Below are 21,859 nucleotides of genomic sequence, written 5' to 3' on the forward strand. Positions count from 1 at the left end.
GCTGCTGCTTGAATTCGAAAATGATCAAATTGTAATATTAAATTCTGAGAGAGTTTTTCTTCTTTTCATCATAAGCCTAAGGCTGTACATATGTTTGATATGTCAATTTTTTCTCATTTCAACACAAAAAATGTACTTTTAACTAAATTTTAACATTTTTTAAAAACAAATTCCTGAAAATTATCAAACTTATACCTCGTTTGCGTTTCTATCTCTTGTTTTACCTTTTAACGGATGCAACTAGGGTCACCAATTTCGAAATTCTGATTCATGAATGGCTAATGTTTTCTGAACATTGTTCCATTTTGGTCAAAACAGTGGAATACAATGCTTGGTTTCATTCTTTAAAGGATGTCCTCGCGTTCTCCTAAAGTCATTCTTCCGCTTTTTCGAGGCTTAGTTCGTCCTGGACTGGAGTATGCTGTAAGTTTTGAAGACCAGAAGGACATAGACTTGGTTGAGGGGATGCAAAGAATAGCCGCTGGTGCACAAGGCTTGAGCTATGAAGGGAGACTTCATTTCTTGAATATGTTTAGATTAGAGCAACACAGGTGTCACAAGGGGGGACATGATCAAAGTGCTTAAAATTTTCAAAGGGGTGGATAGGGTGGATTATGTGAGTCCCGTCAATTAACTGTTTCTACAAGAGGACACCAGCATCGTTTAGTAAGGGACAATTCCAGGTTTTGGTGTCGCAGGGAGTTTTTCGCTAATAGACGTGTTAATAAATGAAATAGCTTACCTCTGGGGTAAAGAATTCTAGCACAATTAACACGTTTAAAAAGAAGTACGATAAACATAGTGGAATAAATCGAGAAGCTATCCATACTTAGATTAAGACAGCAATAATCTTTTTTTTATGGGCAGTGCATTTTATATATAATTTTTTTTTCTTTCGTGATATATGCTTTTGTATTGGGTTGCAGTATTTTGGTTATATTTGACATTCATATTTCTATGAGCATCTTTTTTTTCAGCCACTTCGTTGGGCAATTTTCTTGTTGTGGCCTTTGTGTTTGTATTTGTATTAGAAATATTGTTTCTATATTTTTTATAAATGATGTTTTATTCTGTAAACTAATTGATATTTAATATAAATCTCAATTAATTTCATGCTGATTATCTAAATTACGTTCTTTTCTAAATGTGTTTTCTAAAATGTATGTGCTCTCATATTCTGTTTAAAACCTTTTTGTGACCAAAATTAAATGGCATAAATATTTCTAATCAATCTATTCAAAATGAGAAACTAAATTCATGAATCTAATTTCATTTCCGCTGCTTGATGACACACACAGATAGTGGAACTTGAAATTTCCCTAGCTTAATTATTTTATCATAGTTTTGTGCAACACTTATGGTAAAAATGATATTTGTATATTTATAGCTCTCTTCATTACAGGAACCATTCAAATGTATATACATACGTATATGTGTAAATTATCTTATTAAATTCCTGTATATATAGGAATTTAATAACAAAAAAAACATAAATTGAAATAATGTAGAAGCGATGAATAAGTGAATATCCGTCAAAATCTCTTCACCTGTTCTTTTCTTTTTCGAGGAGGTTGGGGAAGCTCGCAGGTATAGCTCGACGTAAACCTTATATCCGTATGTATGGTAATGATAAAATCGCTTCTTCCCACCAATGCCAATCTACTCTCCCGCCGATCTCGATCAATCTTCCGAGATTTATGAGACCTCGAGATTGAGATTGCGGCAGTAGGTGCGCGCAAAAATCCTCCTACTTTTCAGAGAGAGAACGGGAAACTTTCGATACGATACGTATTCGAATGTGTGTCTATATATATAGTATCGAATCTTCCCCTCCCCTGTGCACAGGACTATATACTGTCTTATCAAAACCTAGTGTAAAGGTATAGGAAGGGAGGATATACACACAGAAAGAGAAAGAGGGTATAGAAACAAATTCCCCGTTTCCCTACACCTTTTACCACTATCGATACATAGGAACATCACACACATCCCTTCTAAAGGCGGGAATAGATTTTTGTTGCTGAAAATGGGTGGTCTCCTTCCCTTGGTCACGTGGTGGATGTTGGCTGGCGTTATTTCTCGGGATGTGAAAATGGTAGAATAATTCCAGGAGGTTGAGAGAAATCCGTGGGTATTTAATTAACAGCGCTCACACATGGTGAAAATGATTCGAGTGAGATGATGAGATAGAGAATTCAGCTTATTGGAAGTGATGGCTCTGAAAACACGTGATATGTGGGCGAGAGATATTACTTCCACCGTACAGTATTATTCGAAATACTCTCTTGTTGGTAGGATATCATTAGAATAACAATTTTAATCACTGTAAATAACGTTTTGAAAAATACCCCATCATCAAGGCCTTTAGAAACAGGGTTCTGTATATATAGTCGTGAATTCCTTCTACTCCATTGTTTTTTCTAAATTTGAAGCATCTTCGTGACAAAAGCATGTTAAGGTCATATTCTATATCATTTGGTATAGTATATTTACGCAACCAATGAATATGGTACATGTACTTCTGTCAGTGATTTCAAAATACACCAAAATTGTTTTGAGTTAAACGTTAATGTTAAAGATGGTTCATTCAGTATATTTTTGAAATATTATTTTTATAAACTTTTTATACTAATAGCTGGATTTTCGTTGATGTTCATCGCACGTCATATTTGAATTCATTAACAAGTACAAAGTACAAAGTATAAAAATTTTATAAAATTAATATTTCAAAAATATACTGAATGAACCATCTTTAACATTAACGTTTAATTTAAAACAATTTTGGTGTATTTTTAAATCACTGACAGAAGCACATGTACCATATTCATTGGTTGCGTAAATATCCTATACCAAATGATATAGAATATGACCTTAACATGCTTTTGTCACGCTGATCGTCCAACGAGGTGGCTGAAAAAAGATGCCCATAGAAATATGGATGTCAAATATAATCAAAATACAGCAACCCAATATAAAAGCACATATCACGAAAGAAAAAAACTAAGAAATAAATATATAATACACCGCCCATAAAAAAAAGTTTATATGGTTGTCATAATATAATTCTAAGTGTAAATAGTACCTTAATTTATCCCAATGTGTTTATCGTGCTTCTTTTTAAACGTGTCAATTGTGGCAGTGCACGACCCCGGAGGTAAGCTATTCCATTTATTAACAAGCCTATAAGAGAAAAAAACTCCCTGCGACACCACAACCTGAAATTGTCCGTTACTAAACGATACTGGTGTCCCCTTGTCGTAGGAGTTTATTAATATCTCATGGTCCATCCCATCCGTCTTGTTGAAAATTTGAAACACTTCGATCACATCCCCCCCCCCACCCCCGACACACATGTTCCTTCAATATAAACATATTCAAGAAATCAAGTCTATCTTCATACCTCAATCCTTGTGTGCCAACAAGAGCATGCGTAGCTCTTCTCTACACCCCGTCAACCAAGTCTATGCCCCTCTGGATCATTCATCACTTCGTTCTAGTTCGTATTCTGGTCTATATAATTCAATCAGTTTCAAATATTACTACGGTTTACATGTTACTATTTTAAAAATGCTTAAAATGAATGTGTTTCTCTCAAAATTCCTCCAAATACAACATAGATGAAATAAGTACAAATGTCGTTATGAAGAAGCACGTGAAAAACATAGCTTACCACAAACAATAACGAAATAAAATTCAAGAATTTCACAGCAACATTTCAAACCATATTTTACTGATTAAAACACAGTATAATTTTTCATACAAAGAACGTTGCTGATGCAACAAAGCCAACAATGGGAAGAATTCAGGTGACACTTTTCATGATCCTATCCTTTCCGATTTAGTGGGAAAAAAAAGGAAAACAAAGAAAAAACTTACGATACTTCCCCCCCCCCGTATCTGAAGGAGGGCAAACTCTAAAATGAGAGAACTTTGAAGCTTACAAAGCTCTGAATATTGTTTGATAAAATAACAAATTTTCCCATTCTATATAGTTTTATATAAATCAAAAGTAATTTTCAGTATGAATGCTTTTAGAATTGCATGAGCCGAGTGAGTGTACATGAGCTCAGTGACAAAAGAGATAGCGCAAATAAATATGAGCTTTTTTCTTTAATTTATGTAAAATGGCACAAATAAAATAAACAAATTCATGTAACATTATCGATCAACATTTAGTACTTTATTAGCTTCAAAATATTTTATTTTAGCCCTTTTAGGATAAAGCATTTTCTACTGTATTATTTGGTAGTACATGGTACGCGTGCGTGTGTATGTTAAAGTTTATAATAAAGTCATTAGTAATATGTTAAAGTTATTTGTTTTAATAATCTCACTGATAACGCTTTTGCCCATCACGCAGCAAAAAAAAACCAATCCAACTTTGCAACTTTTTTTCCGCAATTCATGAGCCAAAATCGAAAAGGATCGGATTATGAAAAGCGCCATCTGAATTCTTCTCCATGTTGGCTTTGTTACATTAACAATGTTATTGCACAAAAGCCAATACCCGGGCGCAACATCGATAATCAATTCAATAGTAAAAAAGCAATAATAATTCAGTTTAGTGGAATTTCTTCTTCTTTTTAATCGGTTTTACTCATTATTCATTTATTTACTTGACTTAAAATGACTGAATAGAGATCGATAAAAATTATTAAAAATTTATTGGGGTTTTCTTGTAGCTTAATCTTCGTCTTTATTCCATTTCAATGCGTTCGTTTGAATTTTTTTTTTCAAGATACTGTGATGCTGAATTTTACATAAATTAAAATGTGTAGTTCTTTTGTCAAAAACGAACAAAAAATTATGAAAAAAAATTAGAAACAAAAATTGAAAAACATTCTTAGGGACACTTCTTTACCTGCTGATAAACAAAATATAATCAACGATGAAGTTTGGTCAAAATTAACGGTGAAAAGAATTAATTAAGCAAATTCGACATGGCATTTTGCCTGTTTCAGCACTTGGCTTGATATTTATGCTTGACACTCGCAAATCATCCATCTATTTTGGAAACTCATTTCAACGCAGACAACAAGCACTGATACTCTAAAACAATTTTTTTTTGTCAATTGCATTTTCATTTCTTCTTTTATTTGTGCTTCTCGCTCCTTTTTTCGTCAGGTTTATAAGGACAACAGATTCCTAATTTATTTTTGTTTTGCTAGAGCACGAGAGGCACTCTCAAATCAAATCCTTCGGATGAAACATAACTGCAACTTGATGTTGCAGTCAAATAAAAATCTGGATTTTTTCAACTTTTATACTCTTTTTAATTTATGATCAAACCTTCCTTCCGGTTACGTGATGCCAGAAGAAAGACAAAAACTAAGCATGTTGAAAACATGTGCTTTTTAGAAATAATAGAAGCCTCTGAATAAAAAATGAGGTGAAGTGAAGATAATTTTCAGTTATATATTTCTTCCAAAAAAAGTAGCCAGGAGTGCATTTAATAAAACACTCGCCTCTTTTTTCTTGAATAAATCTAACTCGTGAAGTAATTTCCAATATAAGTGATGGCTACATTCTTCTCTCTCTCTCAACATTTTCAACACAAAATTTGACTGTTTCAAGTCCTAAAAACCACTTGCCATGTTTTCTAAGTGTCACGAATGAGAAAAAAAAGCTGAAGGAAACTTTCACACATTTGGCCAAAAAAAATATATATAAATTATATTGAAAATTATAAAAAAGATGAAATATGAAAAAGTATACTAATCCTAAAATATATATTATTGAAATATATATTCTTATTTTAAGATAGGAATCAATATCACTATAAAATTTGAAAAAAGGGCTAGAGACAGTCAGCAGAAGAACATCATTTTTTTAACAAATGAAAATTTGTTCAAGTGAATTCTAAAAATATATTGATTAAAAAATTATAAATAGAGTTGAGACACGTCAGAGACAGGAATATAAATAGAAAATGACCGAAACGAAATTCCAAGCCAAGTCTATTTGATATGACTTGCTGAGGACACAATTTAGGCCAATTTCGTGAGAACGACCCACAAGCTTAATATTAAATCTTACTGATGTCCAGAATAATAAAATTTTTATTGGTATAAAAAAAATCATTGTTATGCGAGAAATTAATTACAAGCTTAATATTAAATCTTACTGATGTCCAGAATAATAAAATTTTTATTGGTATAAAAAAAATCATTGTTATGCGAGAAATTAATTGAGAAACAATTCTCATTATTACTGAAGCTACTGCTCTTTCTTTCCGTAATCCTTACAGCAAAGATGATCCTTAGAAGATTACAACTACGGCATCTTGTGGAAGAGAATTCGTTCATAACTTTTCTTCCCGAAAACAAATTCCCTGGCCATTAATGATCAAGCAACGGGGGATAGACTCCGAACGCTTTCATGGGTGAACTTGCGAAGGGTGAAACTGTACAGATGCCGAGGCTTGAGATTTCTGAAGGGAGAGAACAAAGCAATTGAAGCGCTTTCTCCTTCTCCTCCTCCATCCAACGCTTCCTAATTAGCCGGCGAACAATACTCATTATTAACACATACCTTTCCCCCCACACGTTTCCCTTCTATCTCCATGTTTACTACCACCACCACCCTTTCCTACATTTCGCGCTCTACCAATCTGCAGAGCCGTTGCCTCTTTACCTTCCATCCTCCTTTCGCCTGTTTTATGTTAATAGGGGAGGATCCTTTGTTATCCCCCCTCCCGTTCAGTTCATCAATAACCCACACGATAATCCCTGGAATGAATAATCAGACCCAACGATAGACGCGGTGGAAATGGTGAGAGCTGTAGCAGTGCTACGAGCTCGAGTGGCTGACAGGAAACAGTCGCCTTACGACGTTAATTACGTCTAAGGCATGGATGGTATAGGACCAAAAATTAGTGATAAATAGAAGGGAGGGTTCAGGGTGAAATTTGGATGGTCCGTCCAAAGTTGGTTAAATGATTGATGACTCCAATTCAATATATCAAGATTTTCATTCCACCTGCACATATTTCTTTTAATTTTTTTTTTATCTTGAACTATGTTTCGAAAAATTTCTTTTATAGCTAAAATAATTATGAAAGAATATCGAAGCAACAAATAAAATTTCTGTTTCTGGATTGAATCATTACTTTGAATATTTCGAAATTACTTTATTACAGAAACTTACTTAAATAGTGTCAATAATTTCAGACACATCTCTTGTGTGTGTGCTTTCTTCAAGTACTAAACTTTATTAGTAGTATTTATTGTTTTCAACAGAACCCCTCCGACCGATATCCATCCGTAACGTTTTCTTTGGAATATATTTCGCTCCGGACGGAAAGCTGGTTTGCATTTCTCAAGCATGTAGAGCAACGATTGGTTTTAGGGGGGGGGGGTGGTTTAGTTTTCGCTTAATTAATTATTTATTATTTTTAACGTTATTGTTGTTCTTTTTCCCCCTCTCAATTTCAGTTTTTTAGATTTTGTGAGTTTAGACATATGTATGCGTATGTATATTTTCCATGCTAACGTATATCTGTTTATCTTGTATTAATTGAGGTGTAAAAAATATTTTTGTTTGAATTTTGCTCCATGTATGACCATATTTATGTACGGTTCCCCCCCCCCCGCTATAAGAGCTCCAGCCTTAAGCGAAATAAATAAATATGTGTGTGTGCGACACACACACATACTTATTTATTTTTATATAATACAAATCATTTTTACCCGTAGAAGATACTAAAACAACCAAAAAAGTATTCAACTGTATTTTGATATTTTTATATGATATTTTTATTGATATTTTTATCATGTTAATTGGCAATTCATTCAATAAAAATTTCAAATTTTCAAGATATCATTATACGAAAAGCTTTTGAACTAAAATCCGGTTGACTGCATAAAAAACAATAAATTTGTTTGAATCACACGCATACACAGTAACTTTAATCGTTTCTAACACAGTATTTTCAACTGAATGTTATCGCGTTCACTTTTTGTAGGAGTATGAATAATGAAACGCAAAAGCACAAAATTCAAGAAAATTAATCTAATCTCATATAAATAGAATTGGAACGGTGTTACGGGATCAAAAAGGGTGAACGTTTACAAAACTTCATTGGAGAGTCTGAAATAATATTAACATCGCATGTCTACTGCGGAAAATTTCTTAAATTATGGAATGCTAGCCAGAAACGCTGCTGAATTGGTGGGAAATTTTATACCAAGGGTTTTGAAAAGTTATTCTATGGTATCAAAAACGCCTAGAAAAGTCATTTTGGCAGTGTACAAAAATAGCAAAGATATGTATGTGCATGGAATCAATAATTTTGCTCTTATTTTTTATTTTATTTACAACCACTGTACCCTACTTTCAAAACGACCCATATATTTACAAATTTCTCTATAACCAAAAAAAATTCGATTTTCAAGAACTTGTAAAGATTTTTCTTCTACGTAAACAATCACGTTAATTGAAGGAAAATTTCAAGTAAATACGGTAGAAGTTAAAAAAATAGAAAAAAAGAAGTAAATGTGTGTGCAAAAAAAAATTGATTTGTTGCTTCGGAGATTTCGAAGAACACAAAAATAGTACAAAACCTATATTTTCTGTACCGGCTTCTTCAAACCTATCAGAGACAGGAAGTAATATTTCGCTCAACATTCTCAACCAACTCTTTCTCTTATATATTTTTTTTGTGCATCACGGCGTCATCAAAGTCTAGAAGAGAAAAAGAAGAACATTGTGTGTACCGAAGAAAACACTTACCCTTTTCCCCGAGTTCAATTTGCCAGATTTCCGATTCATTTACAGACGTTGGATTTTTTTTCCATGGTCGGAAGGGCGAAGAAAAAAATAAAATAGAACAGAAGAGACAAAAAAAAAATGAAGAAAATAAAAACAGAAATCAGAAAAAGAAAGCAGAAGAATGGCAGCAAAAAGACCAACTTGTTTTCTCCAGTTTAATAAACCCGGGAGAGAGAGAGAAAGAGGGAGTTAGAAACAAAACAAGAAAAGCGAATTCACCATACATATGTTGTATGTGTGTATTTCTTCACTCCGCGCTTTTGCAACATTTTTTCCTCCCTCACCAACGTTAAATTTCTTTGGGGAGAGAAATAGAAGGTGGGGAGGAAAATATATCAGAGGGGTTTGCAGTTGATAGATTTCGTTGAGAGTTGTTCGAGTTTGAAGGGTGCTATAAAGAATTGTTCAAATGTGTGACTGTGAAGTTTCAGCAATGAAGCACAAATGCCAAAATCATTGATTTTCGCTCCTTTGGTGTAAAATTTTAGGTTCCTTAAATTTAGTTCAAAATAATTCGGTTTGAAATCTTCAAAGAATCTTAGGTAAGGTTAGGTAATACGTTGCTGTATAAACGTACTATTAGCAAAAAAACATCGCTTTAAAACATTTCGTTTTTTACATCAAAAGTAGTCTTTATATTTATCATGAGAAAAGGATTCGAATTTTTTTTTTAAGATTTTCTCTCTTTGAACAATCATTTTTTAGCATCGATACCAGTAATAGTAATAAATTTTTGTTTATTAAAATTCATTAGAGGAAATTAATATTAAGAATTTATTTCTTTTATTTATATGGGCTGTAAAAGTGGCATGAACGTGTTTCTCTTTGCATTGCAAAAATGTGTATAATCGTATAGATTATAATATTTATAAATATCCGGCTTAAACAATATAATTTATTATTTATAGGGTATATAAGTAACTATTGTGGAATATCAAAAGCTGTTGACTTTTCTGTAGTCGGTGTTCATATTCCGAAAGAATTTGCACACAGAAATTTTAATAAATATAATTCTCACAAAATATGTATCTGGATGCTCTCATTGCCCTCAATTATAGCGTTTCTATGATTCATTCAGTATGATTCAACTATGATTTATTCAGTTAAACTGAAACCTTGTTTGATCGAACTATACACTATCTTTACCCATTCACAAGTTAGAAGCACTTTTACATATATGATCATTTTCCATTTTCTGGCATTTTCCATACTCCAATTATTATATTTTCCACAAAAAAATATGGTGCTGAATAATTTTGTGATGCCATAAGCTCGAAAGATAAATAGTTTAGAGAAGTGTGGAGCATGAATTAAATTTTTATAAATCTTGAAAAGTAAGGACATAAAAATAATGTAGGTTATAGTAAAAACAATAAAAATATGGGTGAAAGTGCGAAACATGTTGAAGCTGGTTAAAATGCTACCAGGAACAAATTTATGTACTTTTCTGTGCAGCACAAAATTTTATAAAAAAAACAGAAGAACTTTTCTATGTGTCTTAAAATTTTTAGTAAGTTAGAAAAAAAAATTCGCCCATGCAATTTTTAAAGTGTAAACTGATATGTGTAATGACTTCTTGAAACATGAACCAAAACCAGCCACTAAAAAAAATTTTCAACTGATTTGTGTTTATTGTATGACAAAATGCCCTTCAAAAATAAAAAAAATTGAAAAAAATTAATTAATTAATTTGGGTCGATATCTTTACTAGAACGATTTAAGTTAGATACTTCTACGCATATCTCCAATTTCAACTTGAAAAAAGAATCATTTTTAACGGTTATACACATGTATACCTCTGGATATAATAAAATACTCGATTTCAGAAGGGCGTCAATAGAGTGGTTGAAACTATAAACTTAACTATAATTACTAGATACTATTTTGCTACCTTCATATAAATCATTGATATTTTTATCAAAGTAAAAATATCTTTATTAATGCATTTCTTAAACAGCAGAAATTTCAAGGTAAAAATATATTTTCCTATACAGAGACATATTTTAAACAACATAACGAAAAAATTATTTAGACATATGTTTGAATAATTATCGAGACACGTCTTTGTTTCTTTTTGTACCGCTCTGTCAAAGATGCATATTATCCCTTCTATACCCTTACACTCATGTTTTAGTATTTTCAAGATATTTTTGCATTTTTGATACTCAAAAAAGCATTAAAAACATAAATATCATCAAATCCTTATTTTTCGAGTTTTTAATTTTTTTCTGTGAAGAAATAATTCACTTCCTTCAAATTTTTCAGCCAAGATGATGCAGTGTGTATTCATTTCCACAATTTTTTTTCCAAAATTTTATTGCTAAACTTTACGTAACAAATCGCACTTTTCTCTCAAGTATTTTTTTCTTGGAAGTACCTTCCAGTCATCTTAGAAAACCTTTGAAAGTTAAACTTCAAGTGCAGCCCTCTGAGTTCATATTCACCATATTTCTAACTCAAAACTTGCACAATACTTTAAATCAGGGCTCAACTTCTTGAGGTGAATGAGACTTCTTCCTTCTTATTAGAAGTACCTCAAAGTCATATTAGACAGAAGCAAGTGCAATGACAAATATGTTATCTTTAATTTAATTTTTGAAGAAAGAGAAAGTAAAACCAGTGTTTTTTCTATGATGATTTTTTTGACATTATAGCGGATGCATCCTAATTTTCAACTCGCTATAACCGAATATTTCATTAGCTCTTTGACAATCACTTGCAAATCACTCGTTATAGCGAGATTATCGTTATAAACCATATTCGTATTGTCGAAGTTTTACTGTATTATGCCTAGTTTCCGAATATCCACCACACTCTCAATTCACTGTAAAAAATGCATAAAACGGAGATAATTACATAAGCATTTTATGAAAATTTCTCTCACATTTCCTGTGAGGAGAAAATACTTCAATTTTATTTACTTTTTATTATTTTTCTTATTTCGAGAATTCCCGGAAATTCTTATATTGCAGTAATGTGTAAACATTGTGTGCGCTATAACATATCGAAACTAACATTCATTCTCATTATTGCTCATATAATAATTCCAATCGTAAAGCGAAACACAAACACAAAAAAACCTTTTTTTATGCGTTCAGAATAAAATGAAATATTTGTAAAAATTCATCTTATTTATTCTCTCTCCGCCATCGCTATAGTAGTTGTTGTAAGTAACATTCCCCATTTCGAAAGGAAAATTTAAATCGTCAGCTCGAGTTAACAGTAAAAATAGTGATAGAAAATCGTTATCCAATAAGCCCTCATTGTCACATAGTTAACTCGGCAGTAAATAGAGTAATAACATTCCTCAAAAGTAGTAATTTAGCACCACCGAATATTTAGGTGCGGCTTCCACCAGAGCAAATCTCCAAAAGGGGGCTTTGACTGACTGCTGTACAGACTTCTCCGCCCATTCGGAATTCTTCCATCCACCTCTTCTTCTTCTTCTTCTATGCATTTTCTGCAGCAACGATTGAATTGCGTGACAAAAGGTTCTCTTTTCGTCACTTTATTTTACCACAAATAAGTGATTCTTACCAAAAGGGAGAAATAAAGAAATCCCCCCCTTTCATGTTTTCCCTGCATCATATGCATTTCTCTACCCACTAGTAGCGTTTTACTTTAGGAGTAAAAAAAAAATTCCACGCCTTTTCATAAAATGTCATTTTCGGAGAGGAGTTGTTTAATATTCGTTGCAAAAATACATTTTCTATCTGCGTATGATTTCATAATGTCGAAATTACTTTGTCGATAGAAATTTATATCGATGAAAATAAAATAAATTGAGGTCACGCTATCTTCAATTTTTGATTTCGAGATAATTTAAAATCTTAATGAAACAGAAATAAGCTTCTTCCATGATATCGGTATCAATTTCTAACCAAAACAATTTATGGATCTCGATAAATGGCGTATTTCAGAGTGTACATACATAATAGAAAATTATGAAGAATTGCGGAATGAACAGTAAACATTTTCTCACTTTAAGCTATTGCATTAGTTTAACCTTTTCAGTATTGATGGTGCTTTAAATTATCACCAACTTTTTAAGCCCTCATAACATCTCGTACATACGTTGTTGAGTGTTGTTATTTTGGTGTATAAAGGCTGTATAACTACTTTCTGATAACCAGATCACAGAAAAAGTGTAGGAGTATTCGTTTTTTAAATATGTTAATTAATAAAATTCATTGAGATGTTTCGCCCTGTCAAAGTGTTTACTGCATCACACTTTTGAGCGATGCACTAAAACACTGCTTTTACAAAATGTTCCGTAACAAATGTATGAAACGAATCATGGCTTTTTTTGTGGTAAAATAAATAAATGTTTATCATTATTCAACATATTTTAATTGGTATATTTTATATTTATTGAAAGGGCATAGTGCTGATGAAACTTTCATATACTTACTACCAGGTTAATTAAATCGTTCTGTTCTGAATAATTAAAAAAAATCGCTTGTTTTGTTTTTACGCTTTAATTAGAACTAAAATAACTTACCAAAACTTTTCATGATAATTATTTCATTCTTTCATAATGTGATACTAAAAGGATTAAAGTAGGTGGTTTTTAACCACAGGTTCACTTCTCGCTTGAGGAATGTTGAAAAGATTTCATGGGGTCTCGGACCTTTTGAATGAGAGACTAATCGTATCATTAATTGTGTTTCATATTGTATACTAAAAATATCATTCTCTAAATAACTCCGTGATTTCATCTTATTTGCACGAGGGGTTTGGGGAAATAAGTAAGGTTAAGAATTTTAATATATTTTTATATTATTGTTATTATTCATTTCGCAGCAGCATTGCACAATAAACCGACCTCAGATCGACAAGGAGTCCAAGAACAGCAACAGCAGCAGCAGCAGCAATCCCAGTGTCAGATGAAGGCGAGAGATCTCTACCAGGAGCATCTGTTAGATGGTGACATGATACTGCAGGTACTGCAAAAATAATACTTTCTCTATAATTATCTTAAATCTACTCTAACGAGAGATATCATTTACATTAATTTCATCTAATTATCCAATTCATGTATTTCTGCACACAATGTTTTTAAACGAAAATGTTTTCGTCAAATGTGCCAGAGATATACTCCGCTTCATTCATACACATAAGTAAAAGTATTAGCTAAACTATTGACATATATGTTCTTGAATTTTGATTCAGATCCAAAATTTAAACTTCTTAATATAAATTTATTTCATTCTTTAGTGACATAAATATATATTTGTCAGACCTAAACCATACCTTAAGTCTTTGTTGAGCTTTTTATGATATGGTTATATATATATATATATATATATATATACACACACACAATTAGTAATTATTTGAAGGAAAAAAAGAATACAAGATGGAGTTTAATGGAGAGTGAAATGAAACCTATGCAGTAGGTCGTCATCAGGGGGAACCCCCATGCATGGTTTTATCATTTGAAAAGCTATTTTAGCTATTTCTTCGTTCTCTATCTTCGTATCTCTAGATTTTTTCACACTAACATTTTTGTTCGTATTACACACACACACACCTCAGGAGGGTTGACATACATACAATCAAAACAGACACTCTGGCATATACCGATTCGACAGACATTCCACAGGGGAATGTGTACGAGGTGCATTCACGATTAAATAGTAGCAGTAGTAGTAACCTCCTTTAACGACAACAATAAGCGCATCTGCCAATTATGGAACCGGACCCGGGGATTCGAATTCGAAGAAAAGACAACTACTTTTCTTTCCAAAGGCATAAGAGACAGAAAAATCGTTTTCCCAATGACATTATTCTGAGTAGAACACTAGTTCATGAAAACTTTTTGGCTCGTAAAAAACTTGTAAGACTGTATATGCAACTGTTTTTCGTTTTCCTACCAATTTAAATATAAATGTATAGTATCTGCTGTGACACGGGTTTAAAAGACGCTTTGCTATATAAAGATACACATTTTTAAAGGTCAAAAATCATTCTTCATGCATATACAATCTGAAAAAAAGTCCTTCGTTTTAAACATAAAAATATACCATAAGCTTTAATCATTGATTTTCCAGCCATCTCGTTGTGGCCTTGTTCCTGTATTTGTATTTGTATTGACAACTAATATATATTTTTTAAATCAATGGATATCAGGTTTTAAGAGACACAACTCGGAAAAACATCTGAATTGCAAAAATCGGGGTAGCAAGGAAAGTTCCCGTGCCAAATTTTACTGTTGAACCGTTGATAAACGTGTAGACCTCAGATACATCATTCATATTGCAAGGGGCTCTATAGTTATTAAAATACAAATACCTATTTAGAAAGTTATTTCTTTGCCTCTTCTGAGGCCAACAAAAACTTTTTGTGAATTATATTTAACATTTAAAGCGGTTTTTAAAATTTTGCTGATGCGCATTATAACTGCCACAGTATAAATCACTAAACCTTCTAGAAGTTGTCACCCATTTTCAAAAAGCAATTTTTTCTCGATTGGGCTATAGCTAATAAATGCTTCCCGCCCCCTCCCCGAAAATAATAATACAAAAACAAGGGAGAGGAAAAAATTCCCGTTTTCTGTTATTTTTGCTGTACGCAATAACCCTATACTACCTCGAAAGAAAAACATCGTCCCTCTTTCCTTCTGTTATCAGACGGCTGACCCCGCCACTGGCAGTGCAGTAGATTGACAGGACGGGGGGGGGGGGAGAAAAACACATTATCGGTGAGTTTCGGGATTTCCAAAATAAAGATGATGAAGTTAGACCAAATATCTCGGGATTGCCACTGTAAGGATTAAAAAGAAGTATTCGCTGAGATATTTGAATTGAAAAATTGGATAAAAAATTGAAAGAACAGCAAAAAAAATAGAAAAAGCTTTGTCCGTTAGTGTCTGCTGTTCCTTCTCAACTTTCCTCCGATTTTTGAAATCAAATATCTCAGTGAATATTATATTAGATTCACCACTTGAGATCGTGGATTTTTTTTTCTTTTTTTGTTTTCCTCAAAAGAACAACAACTTTCTAATTTGGTTTATAACAGGATGTCCATACAAAAAGTTAGTTTTTTGTATATTTTAATCACTATACAACCCCTTGTATTATGTATGGCGTATCTAAGGTCTACACGATATTTGGGTGCTTTTCTAACTGGAAGTATGCGTCTAGGAACAACACTTCGTTAGTAAAATGTGGCCTAGGTGGCTTGTTACATAATATGAAGTAATATGTTCTATTAAATCTGTATATATTAAAACGAGTCTACAAAGAACTTTTTAAAAGAGTAAAATCAAATTCATTTTGTATGTTCTGTCGTGTATTTTCCAAACACAAATGCATGAATTATACATGAATGAATCTTTGAGAGAAATAAAGATTGTTTTGCTGAGGAAACAACTTTTCACATGAGATTATTTTTTCTTTGGGTGGGGGGTTGACGAAGAAGTCGATATTTTTCATAGCTGGGAATTGCTCGTTTCCGTTACACCACTAACTTAATATGGCGGCGGTGGCGTCAGCTTTTGGTGTTTCGTGGTTGGGTCAGCGTTGTCATGGAGACGAGCCAGAGGAGGCTCATGATTGGTTGACCTCCTCGCAGGCGACGCTACCGGTTGCCTTGGAAACGGAATTCCCAACCAAGGCGAATAGATTGATAGATGATAGCATGGGAATTTCTACCCAGAAATTTTCATGCTTTTCAACATAAATCACACAACATGCATTTATGGTTTTTCGAAATTCTGCGCGCTTAAGTATATGTGTGTGTGCGATATACAGTCAAACACTCGGTTAAACGACATCGAAGATTTCACGAAATTTTGTCGATGTAACCGAAGTGCCGTTACAACCGACGTTAACCCAAGACCTTTCACGGAAAAAAAAACATTTATCAGATGCAATCAATTACTTTACATAAAATTGTAATTTCATTACGATTAGCGAGAGAAAATTTAGGAAATTGGGATCATTTGTACGGAATATTGTCAATTCTCACCAAAAAAAATTTTTCCGATTGCCTGAAATTGTCAATAATTGTCTATAAATAGCCCCCCTTGGCAGGAAATAAATCTTTGTAGCAAGTCTTCAGTGACATAAAATGCATTTGACGAAAAAAAACCATTGAGCATGACAAATGTAGAAAATTAATATTTATATTTATGGTCACACACGTATTCATCATAATACAATTCATAAAATATGCAAATTATTTTTATTCCTGATTTTAGTGGAAATCTTATATATAAATGTGAAAGTATGTACTTTTGTTCCTTATACAAATACACACCATTGATCGTATCACTCAAAAGAATTTTTATGATTCTTCGCTAATGTGTGGAAGGAGCTGTAAGCATATTCCGCCAAAAAATATTTTTATCGAATTTTTTGAATTGCAGAAATTTCTCGAAAAGAAACCCTTTTTTCTCAATTTTTCCCTGTTTTTAATCCCAGACACATAACACGCAACCACCTTTTCCCAATTTTTTTTCTACACAAAAGATGCGTATTTTAATGGATTTTGCATTTTAATTTGAATTTTAAAAATCGGCTAACAAATAACGGAGTCGAATCGGTTTTTGTTCCACACCAAATCTTAATTTATGAGTACAAATGTTGCTTTGATCAGTGTATTTTTTCGATGTGTGTACAAGTGTTGCTGCGATCAGTGTTTTTTTAAAAAACAAGAGAGATGCATTTTATTGATCAGTGTATTCTTATGATTACAAAATCATTAATAAAATCACAAATTTTTGAACTTTCAAATTATCAAGTCTTACTGTCACTTTTAACATAATCGAATCACTTTCTTTTACATGAACCTGGAAAATACCGGCCAATTGAACTATACATGCGTAAAAAAAAATTTTCGGGGTTGGCAATGTCGCAGAGTATCAGCTAGTAATAAATAAAAGTAAGCTTCAAACGGGTTCTTTTTATAAAAAGTTTGGCAAAATTACGGGAAAATACAGGATACAAGAGAATATACGGGTCATACCAACATACAAGTTGAGCTGTCAAACATGTAATACAGTAAAACCTGTCTTCAACGGAATCGCAAAGGACCGAGATTTTTTTCCGTTGAACACAGGTTTCCAATTAATACAGGTTCAATTGATATAACGTGTAAAATTATGTAATCATCTCGTATGTAATTGGAATAAAATATTGAAAGAATGTAAATAATTTAAATATACATAAAATAATGTGTACATTATTTACTTTGCAATTACTAAACATTTATAGGTTTTCACAGCATCTGTATATATATACAACTTTACCCTTAACTGTTTATCTGAATTGACGGCATTCATGTTTTTTTTTACTTTTCTGAAATTTTCAATGAGAGTGTCAATATCTGTCATGTCAAGTTCAGTATGTACATTGGCGTCTAAGTTTATGTAATCCTCTGCATCAGACCCGTAACAAAGATTATTGTGAGACTGGGAGGGGGCAACATAACTTTGATGTCCTCATTCACTGTAAAATTCGATTATTTGCACCCCTAGACTTTTGCCGCCCCGGAAATTATCCCCATCTCCCTCTAATTGTGGCCCTGCTCGGCACTGCGATCACGAAAAGCATAAAATTTTGTAATTTTTGCATATCATTTGAAAATCAAACCCTTCCACTGATTTCTCTTTTTTTTTTTTCCGCCTGCTTTTCTGAAAAAAATTGTTGCGGTTTAAGAAAGCAACTGTACCACTACGTATGGCTTTTAAAACCATAGAATCAAGTACGGAAACGGTTTTTACTAATTCTAAGGGTGACTGAAGTACTCGCATTGGCAAGTGAGAGAATTTCATAAAAAATTTAGACAGGACTCTTTAACATTTTGTACGATCCTTTGTACATTGGTCGTGGAAACAGCCGTAGTGTTTGCGTGAAATTTTTCGTCAGAGGGTACAATATTCTTTTCCGTTTCCGCGTTAGACACACACACAGGTTCAATTTAATTCAGGTTTTTCAATGTGTATTTTGGCAATGAAATCACGGGACCAAAATTTTTTTCCCGTTGGAGGCAGGGGTTTCCGCTTAATACAGGTTCCGTTAAAGACAGGTTTTACTGTAATTTTTTTTAATCGTTGGGTATAAAATTCCGCGTAGGAAAGTGGACGAGGTTCATGTGTGGTTTAATATATAATAGTCAGCAGAGGGATAGGGTGCCACTGTGTTTATTTGCCTCAAACGTCTCGCTAGGTGGTGATTCTAGCTGCTAAGGAGGCTTGAGGTATCACCGCAAAGTGCTTTAGCCTGTTAACAGAAGCCGTCAATAGCATAGACCAGCGGTTCTCAACCGGTGCTCCGCGGAGAGCGGGAGTTCACGCTCCATCGTGTGAACTCCCCGGAGGCTCCGCGTCAGATCGAGAAAAATACAAAAAAACAGTAAATTCGGAAAAAATAATTATAAGTATTTTTGAATAATAATAATAAATCAGTAACTTTGATGAATGAATGAAAAATAGGCCTACGCACAACACGGAGCTCCTCCATAGAAATTATTTACCAGAAAGGGCTCCGTGAGTCAAAAACGTTGACAACCGCTGGCATAGACAGTCTCTAGTCGTGTTACCGGTAGATTCCGAGTATCAGTAGGAAATGGGTACAGTCAGATCCGGTGGGGGGTGAACAAGACGATTCCTTTCAAGAACTCAATAATATGGAAAATATTGGTCTGCCCCGTTTTTTTTACGGGACAACTGTGAACATCAATACACAATGTCACCCCCCCCCCACCTCCGTCACTTCATAAGGGAAGGGGACATCCTGTCCGATTGAAGTTTGGGCGGTGTGGGACTTTTAGCCGGATCTCAAATTCTTCTTCTTTATTGAAACTATGCCAGACTATACCAACCAATTTTTTTATAAGCACCATCTAATGCTAAATTATGGATGCTATTGCCAAGGCTACCCAATCCCCTTAATTATAAGTCGTCGCGAACGTTTTTATTTATTAAATTTTGGTGCCTCATTTAGGGAGAAACAAGAAAGCCTCAGTAATTTTCGTTCCGCCAGTTAACCAGTCATATTTTTTTTTACTTTATTTTGTAATTAAAAAGATTTATTTTTCATTTTATTATCATTTTCTTAACTATATTCTTTTTTCTTTCTTTTTTTGTGATTGCACTTTTAGGCCCTGAACGGGTTTCTGTTGATCCTGACCTGTGAAGGGGAAGTTTTCTACACCTCGCACACCGTAGAAACTTACCTGGGTTTCCATCAGGTAAAGACGATTCCTCTATATATGTTTTCATCTTATGAATATGTACATATTTTCTTCTCATACCATAGGCTTTCCAGCTAAAGAAAAACCGCCTGTCAACTTTGGGGATGCAGAGAGGCACTTTTCATTTGTTTTCATTTTTGATTTCAAACAAAATCATGTTTGAAATCAGTGGTAAAGAATTACCTTTCGGTGGTTATTTTCTTTGGTCACGTGGTACACACCTCACAAATTATGGTGGGATGCAAGTTTTGCAAACTTTTGTCGTGAGAGCATTTTCTCTCATTAGTATTTTTTAATTCCTTTAATGAATCAAACGCTTTTCTTTCTTTGCTCTCTCTTTTGCTGATCCAGGCCTGTCTCTCTCTCATCATCTTTTTTTCTTAGCAAAAGCCCTTTGATATCTTCTATACCAAATTGTTTTGTTTACAGTCACAACAAATTGTTTCTCTTAACGCCCCGACAAATTCCAAAAAAAAAAAAAACCACTATGTGATCACTAGTGGTGTACTCGTGGTACATTGGCAGATTACTTAAGTGACTAAGCGGTACATTTCCAGATCACTTAATCGGCCCGCGGCATTGTTATAGATCACCCACAGTGGCTCTTGGCACATTGCTATGATCTATGATTATGATCACTTTTAGCCAATAGCCCTCCCGAATAAAAAAACATCTTTAGGTGCGGTTCTTGATAACGTCACTCTGTGGTGTGCCTTTCAAGTACAAGGAACAGTCGGGTATAGTTGCACATTAATCTTCAATTTTCTTTGTTTTAAAAATTAACTAAAATATAAAATACAAAAATATATTCCACTACAGAGTCTCATTTGGTCATTTTCTGCACATGAGGGCTAATTAAACCGGTACTTACAATTTATTGCCGATTCCGAATTTCAGATTTTTGTTTCATACTGAGGTTGGAGAGAGGTTGGTGCTCTAAACCCCTCGATGTGGGACTACTTTCTGCGGTAGCAATCTTTTTCCGTGACCATGTCGCCGTTTCTGTTGTACCTTTGTGCCAGGAAAGTTTCTTACAAGAACTAACCGGGTATCGAACTCGCAACACCTTTAAACACCATTTGGTAATTTAGGCGAGTATCTTATGGACCTGGGTTACTGCGAACGCCACAGCGGCCCTGGACAAGAGGTGGGTAAATGATAATGTTTTGAGTGGCAAATTGGTGCGGTGTGTTGTTGTTGTTGTGTGTGTGTGGTTTTTTTTTACAGGAAAATTATTTTTTTTTATTCGACTTTGTCTATCGATTAGTAGAATCGAATTGTCTATCGATTGATAGATTTTCATTCAGATTAATTGTAGTGAATTTTTCGTGTACTTGATATTGCGTCGCGCTATAGTGTAGATGTGTTTAATGAGTATTGTTGTTCATTTCATTTTAATTTAAAATAAATGTCGTGATCCGGGACACTTTTGATTCCCTTTAATATTTAATAACGAATAACATGAGATATTACTCGAATGATATACGCATAAAATAGCATCTGGTTATATCATACAAAATATTCATTTTTTATTAAGTGTATGACACCAACCGATGTTCAGTTACATACATATGCACGATTTGCCAATAGAAACATTTCATTTTTAATATCTAGATTTTTTTTCCAGTTACGTAATTTTTTGTCGGGATTTTATATTAGCCTGAAATTCTCTTGAGAGTAATTTAACCCTTTGTGTAAACTTAAAGATATGCTTCTCCTTCTGCGCAAGCGGAAAAGTTCCCTTTTTTTCTCAGCAACAGCTTAAAGTTTTTTTTTTTTTTGTGGAAGATAGACGACACTCAAATCAGATGTTGCATATATATTCAGTAGAATCGAAAAAAGAGGGGAATACAGTCAGTATGCAAGAGCAAACCTGTCAGAGAAAAGGGAA

The 21,859-nt window shown here is 33.4% G+C and overlaps 1 protein-coding gene across 2 annotated transcripts in view; it reads left to right on the plus strand.

Annotated features, from left to right (window-relative positions):
- LOC149076558 (uncharacterized) overlaps positions 1-21,859 on the plus strand; it is a 126,416-nt gene that overhangs the window by 68,501 nt on the left and 36,056 nt on the right. Inside the window, exons 3-4 of one of the 2 annotated variants that reach the window (XM_089242127.1) lie at positions 13,573-13,712; positions 19,876-19,965. In XM_089242127.1, coding sequence (XP_089098253.1) covers positions 13,573-13,712; positions 19,876-19,965 — 230 coding nt within the window. The remainder of the gene's footprint in view (positions 1-13,572; positions 13,713-19,875; positions 19,966-21,859) is intronic. The other variant, XM_089242128.1, reaches the window with a different exon arrangement.

This window comes from Pholcus phalangioides, unplaced genomic scaffold (assembly GCF_987345545.1).
Source record: "Pholcus phalangioides strain wild (caught in Gottingen) unplaced genomic scaffold, Ppha-v1.0 ptg000015l_1, whole genome shotgun sequence".
In the NCBI taxonomy this organism is placed as follows: domain Eukaryota; kingdom Metazoa; phylum Arthropoda; class Arachnida; order Araneae; family Pholcidae; genus Pholcus; species Pholcus phalangioides.